This window comes from Lissotriton helveticus, chromosome 10, assembly GCF_964261635.1.
Source record: "Lissotriton helveticus chromosome 10, aLisHel1.1, whole genome shotgun sequence".
NCBI classification, from domain to species: Eukaryota; Metazoa; Chordata; class Amphibia; order Caudata; family Salamandridae; genus Lissotriton; species Lissotriton helveticus.
The window spans coordinates 868,704,100-868,721,935 of NC_136071.1; the positions used below are offsets into that span (position 1 = coordinate 868,704,100).

At 45.2% G+C, this 17,836-nt stretch overlaps 1 protein-coding gene across 1 annotated transcript in view; it reads right to left on the reverse strand.

Moving 5' to 3' along the window:
• DNAH11 (dynein axonemal heavy chain 11) overlaps positions 1-17,836 on the reverse strand; it is a 3,642,058-nt gene that overhangs the window by 2,096,207 nt on the left and 1,528,015 nt on the right. The window contains exon 30 of the mRNA XM_078663510.1: positions 13,985-14,134. Within this exon, the coding sequence (XP_078519636.1) occupies positions 13,985-14,134 (150 nt within the window). The remainder of the gene's footprint in view (positions 1-13,984; positions 14,135-17,836) is intronic.

A 17,836-nucleotide genomic window follows, 5' to 3' on the forward strand; every position in this document is an offset into this window, starting at 1 on the left:
TGTATAGTATACCTCTGTCTGCCGATATTCATGTGCCTCAATTACGAATATGACTGTGCCACCTCTAGGTGTCAGTCCATTTTCTATAAGTTTTAAGGTTATAGATCTCCTTTTGGCGACCTGGATGAGTATTATATCCGGGTCTGTTGTTTGCATGGTAGCATCAGCATCTGCTATTTCAGTAGCTAATCTAATTGCCTCTCTTTCATCATCACTCTCTGCCATTTTACAGAAAGGATGGTATTATGTTTGTTTGCAGATCAGGTTTCTTATGGAAACAGAGATTAGATGCACAATAATCTGGAACTGTTTTATCCTTCAACGTTGACTAGACCAAGAACCATACATAGGAGTTCCCTCCTGCGAGGTTTTGGAGGATGTAATAACCTTTCACCCACTCCAGACGTCTTTGGAGTATTTGGGAAAAGGGGTCTGAGTGAGAAAGCACGACTGAGTTACTCTAAATGTCTTACGTTAGTTTTATCGCCCTTTCCAAACGCGTTGGGCGCCATGTAGTGTAGCTCCTATTTTCCCAATAGGCTCTGCGCATTGGAATAGTACCTACAGCAGTAAAGGCCTAGACCAGACGTTAACTAGGTCTGCTACTGTCGATACTAGACTTAATTTTTGGGTTTGCCAGCTAAGCTCAGAGTTCGCTAGAAACTTTCTCGAATGTTCAAGGAAGGAATTAACTCCCCTGATTAGACAAGAAGGGATTTAGTTTCTGACAACCATAGAACATGACAACTTTGCTCTCCCCTAATCAAGAGTCAATCTCAAGAGTCGTGTGAGCACAAGACAATTATTTTACTCAGTCAGTACGTGCATTCTTAGTCTCATCAGAATGTAGAGAAAAGGAAGAGACGGGCGTGTTCAATAAAAGATGTTATTTATTGATCAGTCTCTTTTCTCGTACAAGAGAAATGGATCGATATTATTGCAATACTTATAGTTAAGTAAAGTGCATACATTAGAAGCAATAGTATAAAATAATACTGTAAAAACATTGATATGGTTTCTGAGCCATATGATGTTTTAAAATGATTAAAATATATTTACATACACATATACATTTGACTAAACGTACTCAACTGGTGTTTCTAAATACGCCTACCCCGTGTACCTGACCTAAGTCTAATGCGTGGGCGGGAATAGAAAGTTACAGTTTAAGTTAAGTTTGTTTTTGCCAAGTGAATAACTAAAGAATTCTCTGTGAGGGGTTATTCAATTCTGTACCTGGAATTTAGGATGGATGAGGAATGGTATCTCTTTCTCTGCTCTCGATATTCCAGGCTGCCTGCGAGGGCTGCCCAGAAGCGCCGGTGCTGGGTCTCTCGGTTTGAGATAGCAGCGCGTCTCTCAGCGCGTCAGGAAGGCGGGGCTGCTGCCTGCGGGGTCTGCTTCTGCTCTCGGCTTCGGCAAGTATGGCTGCTCCGTCTTGTCACCACGCGTGTGTTTGCATAGGGCAAGGTCGGCAATATTTATACCTTAAAGGTGCCGAGATTGACGTAAGGATGGACATAGGTACGTCAATAAAGATGTCATACGACTTGCTCGTTAGCACATTCTTTTGCAAAAGTTCTCTGTGAAATCAAAACAATGGCCGCACGGATTTTCCAGGTTGTCATAGGTTTGATTTGTTATGAGAACGTCGTATGCCTTATCAGGGGCTGGAGGAATGTCGCTTGTCTAATTAGATCTCAAGCGTTATGACCTAATCAGATAACACGTTCCTGTGCCGTAGTGTGACTGCGTCAGATAACGGTATCTGCATCATGGGGGTTTTCTTGCCTCATGGGCTGACTGTTAGTTAACTTGATAGTTAGTTTAACCAGAATAGGGTCAGGAATAGGGGGACTGATTCAGAACCTATAGAAATACACGACAGGTGGACGTACATTTTATAATTAAAATACGACAGGGCCAGTTACAATAAAATTATCTAGATATACATTTGCGGGCAAGTACCATGGGTGACGTTAATTCGAATTTTCAACAGTACAGTAATCAATAACACATCAGAACTTAATATCAATAGGGATGTCGAAATATTCAATCAATTCTCGTCCCCGCCCGCCATGTGCTTCAAAACTGCATACGTATCTCGTGATTTCAAGGTTCTGCAACCAGTACACAACAAGGAGTTACGAGTCCCATTCATTCCGGCGCCATTTTGGGCGAGGACGGGCAGGTCCAGGATATAGTCAAAATGTCTCTACCAACCATCGACTAGGATGATGTTCATATGCTGTATTTATTAGAGTAACACTCATCTGCCCACATGAAATTAATTTACCACAATCTAAACATGTCATTTTAATCTTTCCAAAGTTCTTCTAAATATTTGGGACCGTTTCCCTTGCCTCTGAAGCTCTCAGTGCCACTTCTTTGATGAATGTACTAGCAGGTCAGGGTTCTCCTCCAAATCTCTCTTTTATGCAGCACTATAGTTAATTGGTGCCACCTCTCCATATGACGATGCATGGTATAGTTACCACAACTATATTTTTTTTCGGTTCCTCTGGAGAGTTCATCGTGGCAGATGAAGCGTGTAACATACCGGGCATTTACCTTTTTTTGCATGTACAGGAAAGGAAAAAAAAATCGAGCGTCCGAGTTCTAAGGTGTCCCAGGACAATTTTAGTGGACCAGGCCCAAATCCAAAGAACAGGCCGCCATTTTGAGAGTCCTCTTGCAGCCGCCTGTCGCTGTAGCATCAAGAGCAGCCGAAACTCAGCTGAATGGCAACTGAAACGGTAAATGGGCGCCCCACTACATTTCAGCATTGTAGGATGACCACACCAGTACAGCAACTTGCTAGACATCACCTCGGTGCCATCCGGATCTCGGCGCCCCACTGCAGATGAAGTGCCTCTCAACTATGAAACCACCACGGTGACATCCGGATCTTGGCGCGTTGTGCTGCCTTCGGCCTATTCGCACATCGGTCCGCTACTGACGCCATCTCACAGGCTAATGGGGTGACCCACGCCGAGTTTCAGCATTGTAGGATGACCACACCAACTTGCTAGACATCACCTCGGTGCCATCCGAATCTTGGCATCTCAACGCCTAGTGGTATCTTCCATACAGAAAATATTGTTACGCTGCCTTTGGCCCCATTCGCACATCAGTCCGCAACTTAGACATCACCTCGATGCCATCCGGATCTTGGCATCTCAGCGCCTTGTGGTGTCAGTCAGAAAATATTGTTGCGCTGCCTTTGGCCCCATTCGCACATCAGTCCGCTACTGACACCATCTCACAGGCCAATAGGGCGCCCCACGCCGACTTTTACCATTGTACGATGGCCACACCAGTGGCACAACTTGCTAGACATCACCTCGGTGCCATCCGAATCTTGGCATCTCAACGCCTAGTGGTATCTTCCATACAGAAAATCTTGTTACGCTACCTTTGGCCCCATTCGCACATCGGTCCGCAACTTAGACATCACCTCGGTGCCATCCGGATCTTGGCATCTCAGCGCCTTGTGGTGTCTTCTACTCCGAAAATATAGTAGAAAATATTGTTGCGCTGCCTTTGGCCCCATTCACACATCAGTCCGCTACTGACACCATCTCACAGGCCAACAGGGCGCCCCACGCCGACTTTTACCATTGTACGATGACCACACCAGTGCCACAACTTGCTAGACACCACCTCGGTGCCATCCGGATCTTGGCATCTCAGCGCCTTGTGGTGTCTTCAAATCAGAAAATATTGTTGCGCTGCCTTTGGCCCCATTCGCACATCGGTCCGCTACTGACGCCATCTCACAGGCCAACGGGGCGCCCCACGCCGACTTTCAGCATTGTAGGATGGCCACACCAGTGCGGCAACTTACTAGACACCACCTCGGTGCCATCCGGATCTTGGCGCGTTGTGCTGCCTTCGGCCTATTCGCACATCGGTCCGCTACTGACGCAAACTCACAGGCCAACGGGGCGCCCCACGCCGACTTTCAGCATTGTTGGATGGCCACACCAGTGCGGCAACTTACTAGACACCACCTCGGTGCCATCCGGATCTTGGCGCGTTGAGCTGCCTTCGGCCTATTCGCACATCGGTCCGCTACTGACGCCATCTCACAGGCCAACGGGGCGCCCCACGCCGACTTTCAGCATTGTAGGATGGCCACACCAGTGCGGCAACTTACTAGACACCACCTCGGTGCCATCCGGATCTTGGCGCGTTGTGCTGCCTTCGGCCTATTCGCACATCGGTCCGCTACTGACGCAAACTCACAGGCCAACGGGGCGCCCCACGCCGACTTTCAGCATTGTTGGATGGCCACACCAGTGCGGCAACTTACTAGACACCACCTCGGTGCCATCCGGATCTTGGCGCGTTGTGCTGCCTTCGGCCTATTCGCACATCGGTCCGCTACTGACGCAAACTCACAGGCCAACGGGGCGCCCCACGCCGACTTTCAGCATTGTTAGATAGCCACACCAGTGCGGCAACTTACTAGACACCACCTCGGTGCCATCCGGATCTTGGCGCGTTGTGCTGCCTTCGGCCTATTCGCACATCGGTCCGCTACTGACGCAAACTCACAGGCCAACGGGGCGCCCCACGCCGACTTTCAGCATTGTAGGATGGCCACACCAGTGCTGCAACTTGCTGGACACCACCTCGGTGCCATCCGGATCTTGGCGCGTTGTGTTGCCTTCGGCCTATTCGCACATCGGTCCGCTACTGACGCCGCCTCACGTGCCAACGTATTTTCTCCGCATTTTACACCCTATGCCGCATAACAGGTCATGTGACTTGTTTATAAAACTTTTCATTGGTTCATTTTACTTTTGGTTTCCTAATGATGGAAGGCTTGATCATGTGACCTAAAAACAACACTTTTCATAGGATGAAAACTTTTTTTTTTTCCCAAACGATGAAAGCCCCACCTTGTTTCTGGATGTTTCAGACTGAAGCTGGCGTCAGCATGAAAGCACCACCATCTCGTAGCTCAGTCGTGGTCATTCCGCGAGCAATCATGGCAGCCGCTCCCCACCAGAAGCCTGCAGGAGTCGGAGCCCCCAAAACTTTTGATGAATTCTCAAGGCGGAGGGGACGCTTTCGAGAATGGGGTCCAAGACCTAGCAGACAAGCGTCCGATTTCCAAGGTGTCCCAGGGCCATTTCAGTGGACCAGGCCCAAAAAGGAAACAGCCTGCCGCCATTTTGAGAGTCCTGTGACAGCCGCCTATCGCTGCACCGCAAGAGTGGGCGCAACTCAGCTGAATTGCGGCTTTTGACACAGTGGACCAAAAACGGACGGAATGGCAACTGAAACGGTAAAGGGGCGCCCCACTACAACAGATGACACTCCACCTGGAGAGGCCCGTTCACGCCGCCTCCCCCGGGGCGCTCCACGCCGTTATTCGGAGCAGCATTGTAGGATACCAAAACCAGTGCGGCAACTTACTGGACATCACCTTGGTGCCATCGTTCTGCTGCCTTGGAACTATTCGCGCAACAGTTTGCTACTGATGACCCACCCCCCGCGACGCCCCATGCCGTTATTTGCTGGGTGGCAACTTACTAGACATCACTTTCGTGTCATCTAGATTTCGGCGCGTTCTGCTGCCTTGGAACTATTCGCACAACAGTTTGCTACTGATGACCCACCCCCCGCGACGCCCCACGCCGGAAATCTGGACGTTGTGCTGCGTTGGGACTATTCGCACAGCCGACCGCTACTTCGTTGTTTTTCCCTAAAAATGTTTATATGTTATTACTATTTTTGTTTTCTTGTATATATTTATAAATTATTAAAGTTTTATAATCTTACTACTTTGTCGGAGTGCTATGTATTTTTAATGTGACACATAATTGTAAAAACTTTGATGTACAAACAGTCATCCCTGGAATCTTCCGCTTCAGGCTCGGTCCCCTCCCCAATCACAATACAGGATGGTTTTCAGATAATAGCAACGCTTCTGCTGTGACGGATCTCATCGAGTGTGGGCCTTGATCTACTATAACTCCTTTGAAGAGGGGTGATTCTTTACAGCTGTGGCCATAAACTACATTTGCAGGGCTAGCTGATACCCTAGGACCAGCCTGGACAATCGGACACAGAGGAAAAGGAGTGTCAGAGGGTGCGGTAGTGAATAGGGCGAAAGGGAGGTGTCGGGCGGGCACAGGGTGTGATTCTCAGGGAACAGCAGCGCAGATGGGGGAGGTTTATTACCCATGCATAAGACAGAGAGCGGGGGTGACCACTGCCTGGGGGAGATGCTTGCGAGGGTGGGGAGCCATGCTAAGGATCGACAGCGTGCACAGAGTGGGTCTGGTCAAGGCATCTAAAATGGCTGCCGTGCACGACAAAAGTGTGGCATTTGAAAAAAGACAAGATGGCGCAGACAATGTTTTTCAACACTTCCTGATTTCCTTCGAATCGAACGTTAACAGACGTTGGGGCATATTACCAAAGTTAAGCGATATTTATCCCTAACGATGCTTAGCAACGATTTTTTTACCGTCAGAAATTATCGCAGATAAACCTTGCTATTATCAAGGTTTATCGGAAATACGATAAAAAACGACCGCAATGCATTAATATCGCTGAAAACTCAGCGATATTCATGCATTACCGAGCTAATGCTCTTAGCCATGTTATCCACCTCCCATTGGATAACATGGCTAAGAACTGCTCAGGGCAGGTGGTAGCTTTTGGAGATATTCGCCCTTATCTCGAATATTTCCAAAAGTTGATAATAGGAGATCGCGATGTTAGCGACTGTTTCCAGTCGCTAACATCTTGGCATGCCCACTTTGCATGTCATTAGTGATAAATATCACTCACATGCAAAGTGGGGCCCAAGATGGTCGCTATCTTCTACTAGCCGTCGCTAACTGGTGTTAGCAACAGCTAGGTAATACACATATAATTTTATCTCCGCGAAGCGGAGCGCTGTTACAGATATATATCTTGTTTCTGAACGTTAATTTCTCAAAATGCACTGAAGCACATATATTGAGACCTAGCAAAGGCACATCGGGCTACCAGTCCCTAAAATTTTGCCAAGTTTCGTGCAAATCCATTCAGCTGTTCGATCCTACCGAGAGACAAGATGGCGGCCGCTACGGACTGTTTGGAATGTTTACAGACACCGGAGAGCCAATCAGCTTCGGTTCGCAAAGCTCCGTAACGCGAAAAGTACGCGAAGCGGTGCGCTGTTACAGATATATACCTTTTTTTGAACGTTAATTTCTCAAAATCCACTGGAGCACATATATTGAGATCTAGCAAAGGCACATCGGGCTACCAGTCCCTACAATTTTGTCAAGTTTCGTGCAAATCCATTCAGCTGTTCGATTATTATTATTTTTATTTTTTTTTGCCCCGCGGGGCCCTTTTAAAACCTCCACATCAAACCTAGGGGGTGAGCGACAATGTACTATGCCCCCTTATGGTCATTTGCCCCTTCGCTTTGGCCTCCTCTTGTCTCTCGATCCTACCGAGAGACAAGATGGCGGCCGCTACGGACTGTTTGGAATGTTGACAGACGCCGGAGAACCAATCAGCTTCGCTTCACAAAGCTCCGTTGCGCGAAAAGTACGCGTAGCGGAGCGCTGCCCGGTCCGCTGTTACAGATATATATCTTTTTTTAAACGTTAATTTCTCAAAATCCACTGTAGCACATATATTGAGACCTACAAAAGGCACATCGGGCTACCAGTCCCTACAATTTTGCCAAGTTTCGTGCAAATCCATTCAGCCGTTCGGGCTAAAAGTGAGGCCAACCGCCCTATGGAAAACTCAATGTTAAAAACACGTTTTGGGACCCCCCTTTTTTCTCGGCCCCCCCTTGACGAACCCCCCCCAAATTTTCAAGGGCTACTCAGAAACAAAATGTGCCATTTTCCTGAAAATTTCAGCCAATTCCGTCCACAAACGCCAAAGTTATTAGACATAGAATTTTCAAAAATCCCATAGAGAAAAAATCCTAACTATATATACCTACTGGTGACCACCAGTAGGTAATATATATATATATATATATATATATAAAACTCACCTCCACCTGTGATCAAGGCTATCAGTGCCGAAACGTTAGGGAAAGGGAAGTATGCTGTGCGGCTGGACTCTGAAATAAAGCCTCATCTCCAGCAATGGGCCTCGATGTTTCTGTGCATTTGTTGGTGCTTTGATGGGCTGCTCCGTGCCCATTTCCTCGAAGGCGGCCCTATATGTCTCCCTTGGGCGTTCTCCTCATGAACACCAAATCCAGCGACACAAGGTTAACAAAGTTAAGAAATGGCAACTCCTTTCCTGGTGAGTTTTTAATACTCTTTTAATACTTTATTAAATTGTTCCAATCTTCTTCATGGCAAATTTACACAGTCTACATTCCATCTATATTAATGGACCAACGCGTTTCGGTGAATTGCTTTCTACTGGGTCACTTTGGGTTCTGCATTGTGTCAGTTAAATACTGTATCCTTTCTCAGTGTTGTTGACCCTCACCTCACAACTGGAGCGATACGTTCAAGTTCATGCATTGGCTCATATCTTCCGCCATCTACAGTTAACAACATCACACTAAAAGAGTGTTATTATCTTCACAACACATTTATTTTACTCTCTATGTACAATCATTAAATTTTGCTTTAAACATTCCCTTTAATTTTCTCCCTCTTTATGCAAATATTTCATTTCTTTTATTTTGTATATTTTTTTATATTTTTTTATTATTTTTTTGTTTCTAATATATATACATATATATACACACACACACACACATATATATATACATACACACACTCACACACATATATATATATATATATATTTTTCACAAACGCCCTAGAGCTTTTCAGGACGCACTCGTGTTCCGCCTGCCATCCGGCCTCACTGGATTATCTCCCCACTGGCTTACAGGTGTGTCATGATGCTTGCCTGACGCGTTTCGGGGTCACTCGCCCCTTAATCATAGGCGGCTCAGAATGTGATTACAGAGACTTCATTTAATTTGTTGTTAACATGCACGCATTCCATTGGTTAAGGATTGGCGTTTGAGTTCATGTTGCATGCTGGGAATTGTATTTTTACCAAGCTCTGGGTCACAGCCTTTGTTTTGAGCAATTGTTCATTCCTAAGTGGAAACCCGTTGTACCAAGGAGAGTTGCGTTCAATCCGGCTTTACACGCTGTATGGAGCGGCAGAGTTCCGTTCCCCAGCTCCTCCAGTCCGTTCCCCGCTGCGCGGTGACTCGAGAAGGTGCATCCTGACGCGGTAAGGACCCCGCGCTGCATAATTTTTCACAAACGCCCTAGAGCTTTTCAGGACGCACTCGTGTTCCGCCTGCCATCCGGCCTCACTGGATTATCTCCCCACTGGCTTACAGGTGTGTCATGATGCTTGCCTGACGCGTTTCGGGGTCACTCGCCCCTTAATCATAGGCGGCTCAGAATGTGATTACAGAGACTTCATTTAATTTGTTGTTAACATGCACGCATTCCATTGGTTAAGGATTGGCGTTTGAGTTCATGTTGCATGCTGGGAATTGTATTTTTACCAAGCTCTGGGTCACAGCCTTTGTTTTGAGCAATTGTTCATTCCTAAGTGGAAACCCGTTGTACCAAGGAGAGTTGCGTTCAATCCGGCTTTACACGCTGTATGGAGCGGCAGAGTTCCGTTCCCCAGCTCCTCCAGTCCGTTCCCCGCTGCGCGGTGACTCGAGAAGGTGCATCCTGACGCGGTAAGGACCCCGCGCTGCATAATTTTTCACAAACGCCCTAGAGCTTTTCAGGACGCACTCGTGTTCCGCCTGCCATCCGGCCTCACTGGATTATCTCCCCACTGGCTTACAGGTGTGTCATGATGCTTGCCTGACGCGTTTCGGGGTCACTCGCCCCTTAATCATAGGCGGCTCAGAATGTGATTACAGAGACTTCATTTAATTTGTTGTTAACATGCACGCATTCCATTGGTTAAGGATTGGCGTTTGAGTTCATGTTGCATGCTGGGAATTGTATTTTTACCAAGCTCTGGGTCACAGCCTTTGTTTTGAGCAATTGTTCATTCCTAAGTGGAAACCCGTTGTACCAAGGAGAGTTGCGTTCAATCCGGCTTTACACGCTGTATGGAGCGGCAGAGTTCCGTTCCCCAGCTCCTCCAGTCCGTTCCCCGCTGCGCGGTGACTCGAGAAGGTGCATCCTGACGCGGTAAGGACCCCGCGCTGCATAATTTTTCACAAACGCCCTAGAGCTTTTCAGGACGCACTCGTGTTCCGCCTGCCATCCGGCCTCACTGGATTATCTCCCCACTGGCTTACAGGTGTGTCATGATGCTTGCCTGACGCGTTTCGGGGTCACTCGCCCCTTAATCATAGGCGGCTCAGAATGTGATTACAGAGACTTCATTTAATTTGTTGTTAACATGCACGCATTCCATTGGTTAAGGATTGGCGTTTGAGTTCATGTTGCATGCTGGGAATTGTATTTTTACCAAGCTCTGGGTCACAGCCTTTGTTTTGAGCAATTGTTCATTCCTAAGTGGAAACCCGTTGTACCAAGGAGAGTTGCGTTCAATCCGGCTTTACACGCTGTATGGAGCGGCAGAGTTCCGTTCCCCAGCTCCTCCAGTCCGTTCCCCGCTGCGCGGTGACTCGAGAAGGTGCATCCTGACGCGGTAAGGACCCCGCGCTGCATAATTTTTCACAAACGCCCTAGAGCTTTTCAGGACGCACTCGTGTTCCGCCTGCCATCCGGCCTCACTGGATTATCTCCCCACTGGCTTACAGGTGTGTCATGATGCTTGCCTGACGCGTTTCGGGGTCACTCGCCCCTTAATCATAGGCGGCTCAGAATGTGATTACAGAGACTTCATTTAATTTGTTGTTAACATGCACGCATTCCATTGGTTAAGGATTGGCGTTTGAGTTCATGTTGCATGCTGGGAATTGTATTTTTACCAAGCTCTGGGTCACAGCCTTTGTTTTGAGCAATTGTTCATTCCTAAGTGGAAACCCGTTGTACCAAGGAGAGTTGCGTTCAATCCGGCTTTACACGCTGTATGGAGCGGCAGAGTTCCGTTCCCCAGCTCCTCCAGTCCGTTCCCCGCTGCGCGGTGACTCGAGAAGGTGCATCCTGACGCGGTAAGGACCCCGCGCTGCATAATTTTTCACAAACGCCCTAGAGCTTTTCAGGACGCACTCGTGTTCCGCCTGCCATCCGGCCTCACTGGATTATCTCCCCACTGGCTTACAGGTGTGTCATGATGCTTGCCTGACGCGTTTCGGGGTCACTCGCCCCTTAATCATAGGCGGCTCAGAATGTGATTACAGAGACTTCATTTAATTTGTTGTTAACATGCACGCATTCCATTGGTTAAGGATTGGCGTTTGAGTTCATGTTGCATGCTGGGAATTGTATTTTTACCAAGCTCTGGGTCACAGCCTTTGTTTTGGGCGAGTGACCCCGAAACGCGTCAGGCAAGCATCATGACACACCTGTAAGCCAGTGGGGAGATAATCCAGTGAGGCCGGATGGCAGGCGGAACACGAGTGCGTCCTGAAAAGCTCTAGGGCGTTTGTGAAAAAAAATATATATATATATATATATATATATATATATATATATATTCCATATGCTACTGCTCGACAGTTGGAAAGCCACACGCGATGTAAAATTTCACCTTTATTTAGAAACAAGCAGCTTCACAGTCATTCATTGCTGTGTTCTTCCTCCATTCATTAAAAAAACCATCGGGTTGCTGTAAAAATCCGTGAATGTTGTTCGGCTCGTCTTGCGCGTGATCCATGGGTAACAAGCGCAAGACGAGCCGAACAACATTCACGGATTTTTACAGCAACCCAATGGTTTTTTTAATGAATGGAGGAAGAATACAGCAACGCCACTATGGCTAAAGACTTCAATAACCAAAATGCACTTTACAACATGCACGGATGGGTGGAACTACTTAACGAGACCACGCAAGTGCGAGGTCATCCCTGAAGCTGTACTTCACCGCAAGCCGAGCCAGAGATAAAGGAAATGGATTCCGAAACGCGTATGGCAAGAACGGCAGAATCTATATGCTGCAAAGCCTTGAATGACTGTGAAGCTGCTTGTTTCTAAATAAAGGTGAAATTTTACATCGCGTGTGGCTTTCCAACTGTCGAGCAGTAGCATATGGAATATTTATATATATATATATATATATATATATATATATATATATATATATATCCAAAGAAAAAAGCTCCTGCTGGAAATCCCTCGCCTCTTCAGGGGTGGCTCGATGCCGGTGGAGCAGCTGGTGACAATATTCAAAACAAATGGCGTTCCAAACGTGCACTCTGGCAGCAAACAAAACAGGGCAACAGCTGAGTATTTCAAGTATAAAGGTTTATTTACTCCATAAACCCTCCGTTACGGTGCCCTGTTTTGTTTGCTGCCTGAGTGCACGTTTGGAACGCCGTTTGTTTTGGATATATATATATATCCAGTAGAGAAACCTTCAGTTTCTATGATTTCACATGAGAGATCTTTGTAAATGTTTGCCATCCAGCCATTTGATCTGGCTTAGGTGTAACACAACAGAATTACTCAACAAAAGGTATTAAATTAAACTCCAATAAACCTATTATTGCAAAGTTATCCCACAGAACAATAGTCTAAGCTAGGATGAACATGAAACAGCTACACAAAAAGAAAAAAACAAATGACAATACAAGGATTGTGTGAGCCGCTACTTGAAGTCATGTGAATAACCAAATTAAAACATTGAAAACAAAAAGGGGCATATCCTCAATTCTGAAAATGCAGCACCTTTTCCAAAGTAAAAAAGTGAGGGATTTCTGACATGCTCATCCTAACTTATTCTAAAGCACTTTACAATAGAATGAGGCGGGGCACCACCATTGTTCGAAATGCTCCATTTTGGAATTTACTCGGACCTTTAGAGAGCTTCAATGTCAAATGGTAACTATTTTAGCAACTTAAAAAAATTAACTGAAAATATATTTTTTATGCCTGTTATGTGATATGGCCTATACCAGGCAGGCAATTTGTATTGAAAAAGAGTAACACTCATAAAAATAATAATTATCAGTCACTATGTGGTCAGATGAATTTTGCAATGGCTTGCTGCCCCGGGAGTATGAAGAGAAGGCTGACTGGATTTTGCTTTCTAGGCTGAGTTGCCTAAATATTTTTTCCTAAAACCAAATATTTTTATTTAGCGTTTTTCAGCTATAAAAATGTACACTGTAGCCAAGTAGATTTCACTTCTCTTGTTCCTATTACATTAACCCTTTAATGGTATTTCCAATTCAAAATCCCAGTATTTTAACGTATTTGTACATTAGGTATGCAGAACATTAAGAGATTCTCTCAGATCACCTTCACTTTTCTTTAAATCATGTTGGTATAATTAGCATCATTTTGCGTTATGCTTGTTGTGCACAATTTCCAAAACTACTCTAGTATGCCCCTTTGTGTAAATCTGCACCATTTGCAGTACCCTAACTGTAAACGTAAACATTTTCTGAGAACATACAGGAACAAAACAAACATGGCTGGCAGGTTTTTTTGCACTTTTTTTAGCACGAAATTAGTTATCGCATCAAAAACTGATTAGAGGATCTATTTTGCACTAAAATATTGACCTAAATTACGAATTTGCATTATGCATAATTTTGCTGACATTACAAGTATTTGCAAAAAAGAAAATTACACACATTTCACACAACTATACGTTTCATAAGACTGCAATGATTGCATTTTCATGTACAGAACTATACAATTTTTTTTTTTAAATGGTCTGTTTTAAACGTTAGTTTAACATCTCATTAAATGGTTAAGAACAAACACAAAGAAAATATAGTAATTAAAGTTATAATGTATTCTGGTCTACTCATTTTTAAGTTAAGTGAGTCTCCACAGTGTTTCCACTGTAACACTACATGCCTGTCTTTTAGCAGAATAGAGGAATTTCATTTCTACATAAAATGAAACAAACTATATCTTACCTGCCCATGGCATCTGAGGTTTTGGTAGAATGGGACATACTCCATTTCTTTACTATACATCCCTTGTGCTACGTTTTTGGACTCCTGTTCATTCACTTGAAATTTAAGATCAGCAATGTTGTCAAAGAGCTTCACAAGATGGTGCGTCACCTGGAAGATAAAGACATCAAGGAATATGAGGAACATTTAAGTCTTGCCTTTCAAAAATGTTTACCAATCCCTAGAGGCTGCATGACATCTACTATCAGATGCAATTTTTTACTAGTTTTCAGTGTTCCAAGGTAAAACCACGCCAATTCAATTATCATTATTACACCATATTGGAGACACTGACTAAGCACAGCGCAGTCATTTCACATATTATTATACAAATGTAACACCTTCTTACCTAGCATTTCTCTGAGTAAATTTTCTTACAAAATACAGTTGACTTGAGCCCTTGTTCTTTTGCTACAGCTATGTACTCGATGCATCTTTGATTTATATTGTTTATTTATTAAGACAACTGTGTACTTGTAAACTCTCTTTCAAAATACCGCGGAAATCGTATCGTCTCCATGGTTCATATTCTGTGTTTAGTTAAAAAACATTACAATTGCTGGTTTTTCTTGCCTTTCAAAACCTATTTTGTAAGTGAATAGCCTGAATGGCAAATGATCACTGACTTCATTCTTCAAGCCAATATTTTCGAATGGAAATGTAACAGTTACATAGCCAATGTACAGACTCCACAGCAGATTGTGCAGCATAAACTGTATGATTGATGTAACGCAATACTGAACAATGCAGTAATTTACAAGGGTTGAGGGTAGTTATCCATTGCAATGATGGTAGCTGCTGTCAAGGATGTAGGGTGTGTACATGAACGGGTCTAGACACAATCAATGCTAATTGAGTCCCAATGTGCAATAGAACAGAACTGATTGCAACTGTAATAAACATGACTTTCCTGAAGCCACCGTATATGACAGGGTGAATACGACAACTGAAATCAAACCAATCTGTACCTGGGATTGTGTGTGTAGTGAGTGCCGTGGACAAATGGGGTCCCAAACACCAGCAGAGGTTATTGTGCAGTTGTGGATACATTTCTTTATTGCTTGGTTAAAAAAAACATTTACAATTAAGACATGACAAAGATTAATAGAAATGACTGTGATAAAAACTTTAAAACAATTAGTTTGAAACAGTTTAAAATTACGAGGGCCAAGATCTGATAATGTTCTGATACAGTACATAAATCTGGGTTTCTTGTAGTCTCTGATTTGGATGTTGTGTCTCTTTACTCAACCGCTCTGCTATGATGGGGAGACTTTGGGTTCGAGAGTGGCTTCAAGGAGTTTTAACGCTTTATGGACAAATTTCGAAAGCCCAATGTTTAGCTTGGTGTTGTCAGGATCGAGAGCGGCCATTATTGCTTGGCGGCAAGATCGAACACCCAACATAATACATCGGCCTCGCAACAGTGACCGTCTGGCTATGAGCAGTGCAGTTGCGGAACAACTCATTAAAGGAGGAAGGTTGTTATACGGCTTATGGACCTTCACAGAGTTTCTCCAGGAGTGTACCCCACTATCAGTGATGGGGTATTTGAGGAGAAATCTAGTTTCCTCTCTATGTAAGACTTTACTTTCTGCCTGTGCCAAAGCCACCATGGACAGCATCCACGTGGAGGCGGTGGGGTGGCGTGGCTGCCTTCCAATTTCGGGTGAGCAGACATTTTGATAGGATAAGGGCCAAGTCTGTCAAGCAAGAACGTGCAGTGTAGTAAACCCAGTAGGCACACTTCCCAGGTATATATATATAATGTTGCGGCCCGTGCAATGCACCAGGTGTGCCGTATCATCCAACCAGTATCTGACCAGCGACAGACAGGTCCAAAACATACGTAAAAAGTCCACATCTGTCATGTGACAAAAGGGACAGGCAGTGTCTGTGCAGTTGAAATATTGATTGATTTTGATAAATATGCTGTATGAAAAATATAAAACAGTATTAATTTGAAGTGGGCATTGCGAGGTAGTATTGTAAGGTAAGTAAATATTGCATGCCATTCTCTATATGTACAAAGGTGGCCCAGGTCAACATTCCCAATGCTGGCACACAGCGGTAAGGGGAATGGCTGTGTGAGTACGCACAGAGCTGGCTATCCATCGGCTCAGGTGCTGGCCTCTCGCCATTGCATGTTGGTACTAGATTGTAAGATGCAGTAGTGCGGCCTATTGTATATCTCCCCAACAGTATCCCAGTGACCTGATAAGGGAAGTATGCAATAGGAACTGCCCCAGTGGGAGATCAGAGTTTTTGAGGAGTATGAGTATGAGGATCCCATCCCGGTATAGTTCACCTACACTATGCAGTCCCACCATTTACCAGGGGCCCAGTTCCCAGAGGGAGGTCATCACAGCTACTCGTGGCATGCCAAGCAGTGCATGCACAGGGGAGGTAGGGTGTCACCAAATGGATGAGAAAGAGGGTCCGACCAAAGCAGTGACATGCAAAATGGAGCAGGAGTGCGCACAGCAGTGGTGCCCTATCTAGCAGGTGGAAAGTGTGAAGTACCCATTCCAAGTCCAATTGGTTGAGGACAGATGCAAAGTCTTCGAACTGGCATACAGTGAACCAGCATACCACTCATTGTAGTTGTGCAGCTAGATGATAGTGTTCAAAATTAGGTACACCTAGCCCACCTCATTACGCTGGCAGATAGGCTTAGAATGGGCCACCCTATGGTGTGTGCAGTGTCATATAAAATCGTCTGTTAAATGTTCCAAGGAGTAGAAAAAGGTCTTGTTGATGTACAAGGGCAGGTTGGCAAAGTAGTTAAGCTGGCACTGCAGCATAACGATCTTCGTGAGGGCCACTAGGCCTGGCACTGATAGTGGCAGAGCCTGCCAGAATGCTATTTGAGCTCACAGGGTGAGCACAGGGTGGATCAAGTAGCCATCCAGAAGGTCTGTGGGAGCATGATATACAAATACTCAGGTATCTGAACTTGGACGCCTGTCAATCCAATCAAAAGCCAATGGTGTAAAGTGCTGGATCATGTGGAGTAGCATGAATGAAAAAAGGCAGGACTTGGTCCAATTTACTCTAAGGGCCGATACCATAACACATTGAGTAAGCAGTTGCTCAATGGTGGGCCGGATCACAGATATTATGAAGGTAAAGGAGCATATCGTCTACGTAGAGCAAGACTGAGTGTGTGCCATCGCAGAGGGGTATGCACCGTTGTTGGCCCTATGCATGAAACAGATGGGCTAAAGGCTCCAGTGCCAGGTAGAAGAGGAGTGCGGATAATGGGCAACCCTGTTGCATGCCTCTCTGTATCTTTAATGGGTCTGATATATGACAACCAATCTTAATCCTGGCTGTCCTGTTAGCATACAGCTGTTTGATCAAGCAGATAAAGCAGGCTTCTAGACCATAGCCGGGAAAGATAGGGGCATTCTAGTGAGTTGAATGCTTTCTTTAGATCGTGAACCAGGTATACCCGCTGTGGATTTGTCTGTGTGCATTTTTTAGCACCCAAAAAAATCAGCATAGATTCAGAGAGGTTCTTCTGGTCAGTACAAAACCATTCTGGTTGGGTTGGACCAACTATGGAACCAAATGGGCCAGCATGTCTGCTGGGGAGCTTAATCAGCATTTTATAATCAGTGTATAAAAACATGAGGGGCCTGTAGGATTCCAGCTCCAATGTGTCCCTCCCTGGTTTGGGAAGTGAGATGAGTAAGGCATCATTTAATGTGGGAGGTAATCAGGCTGCTAATAAGGCTTCATCATATACTATTTTAATTCATCGTGCCAGCAAGTAAGCATAAGCTTTATAGAATTCAGATGGTAACCCGT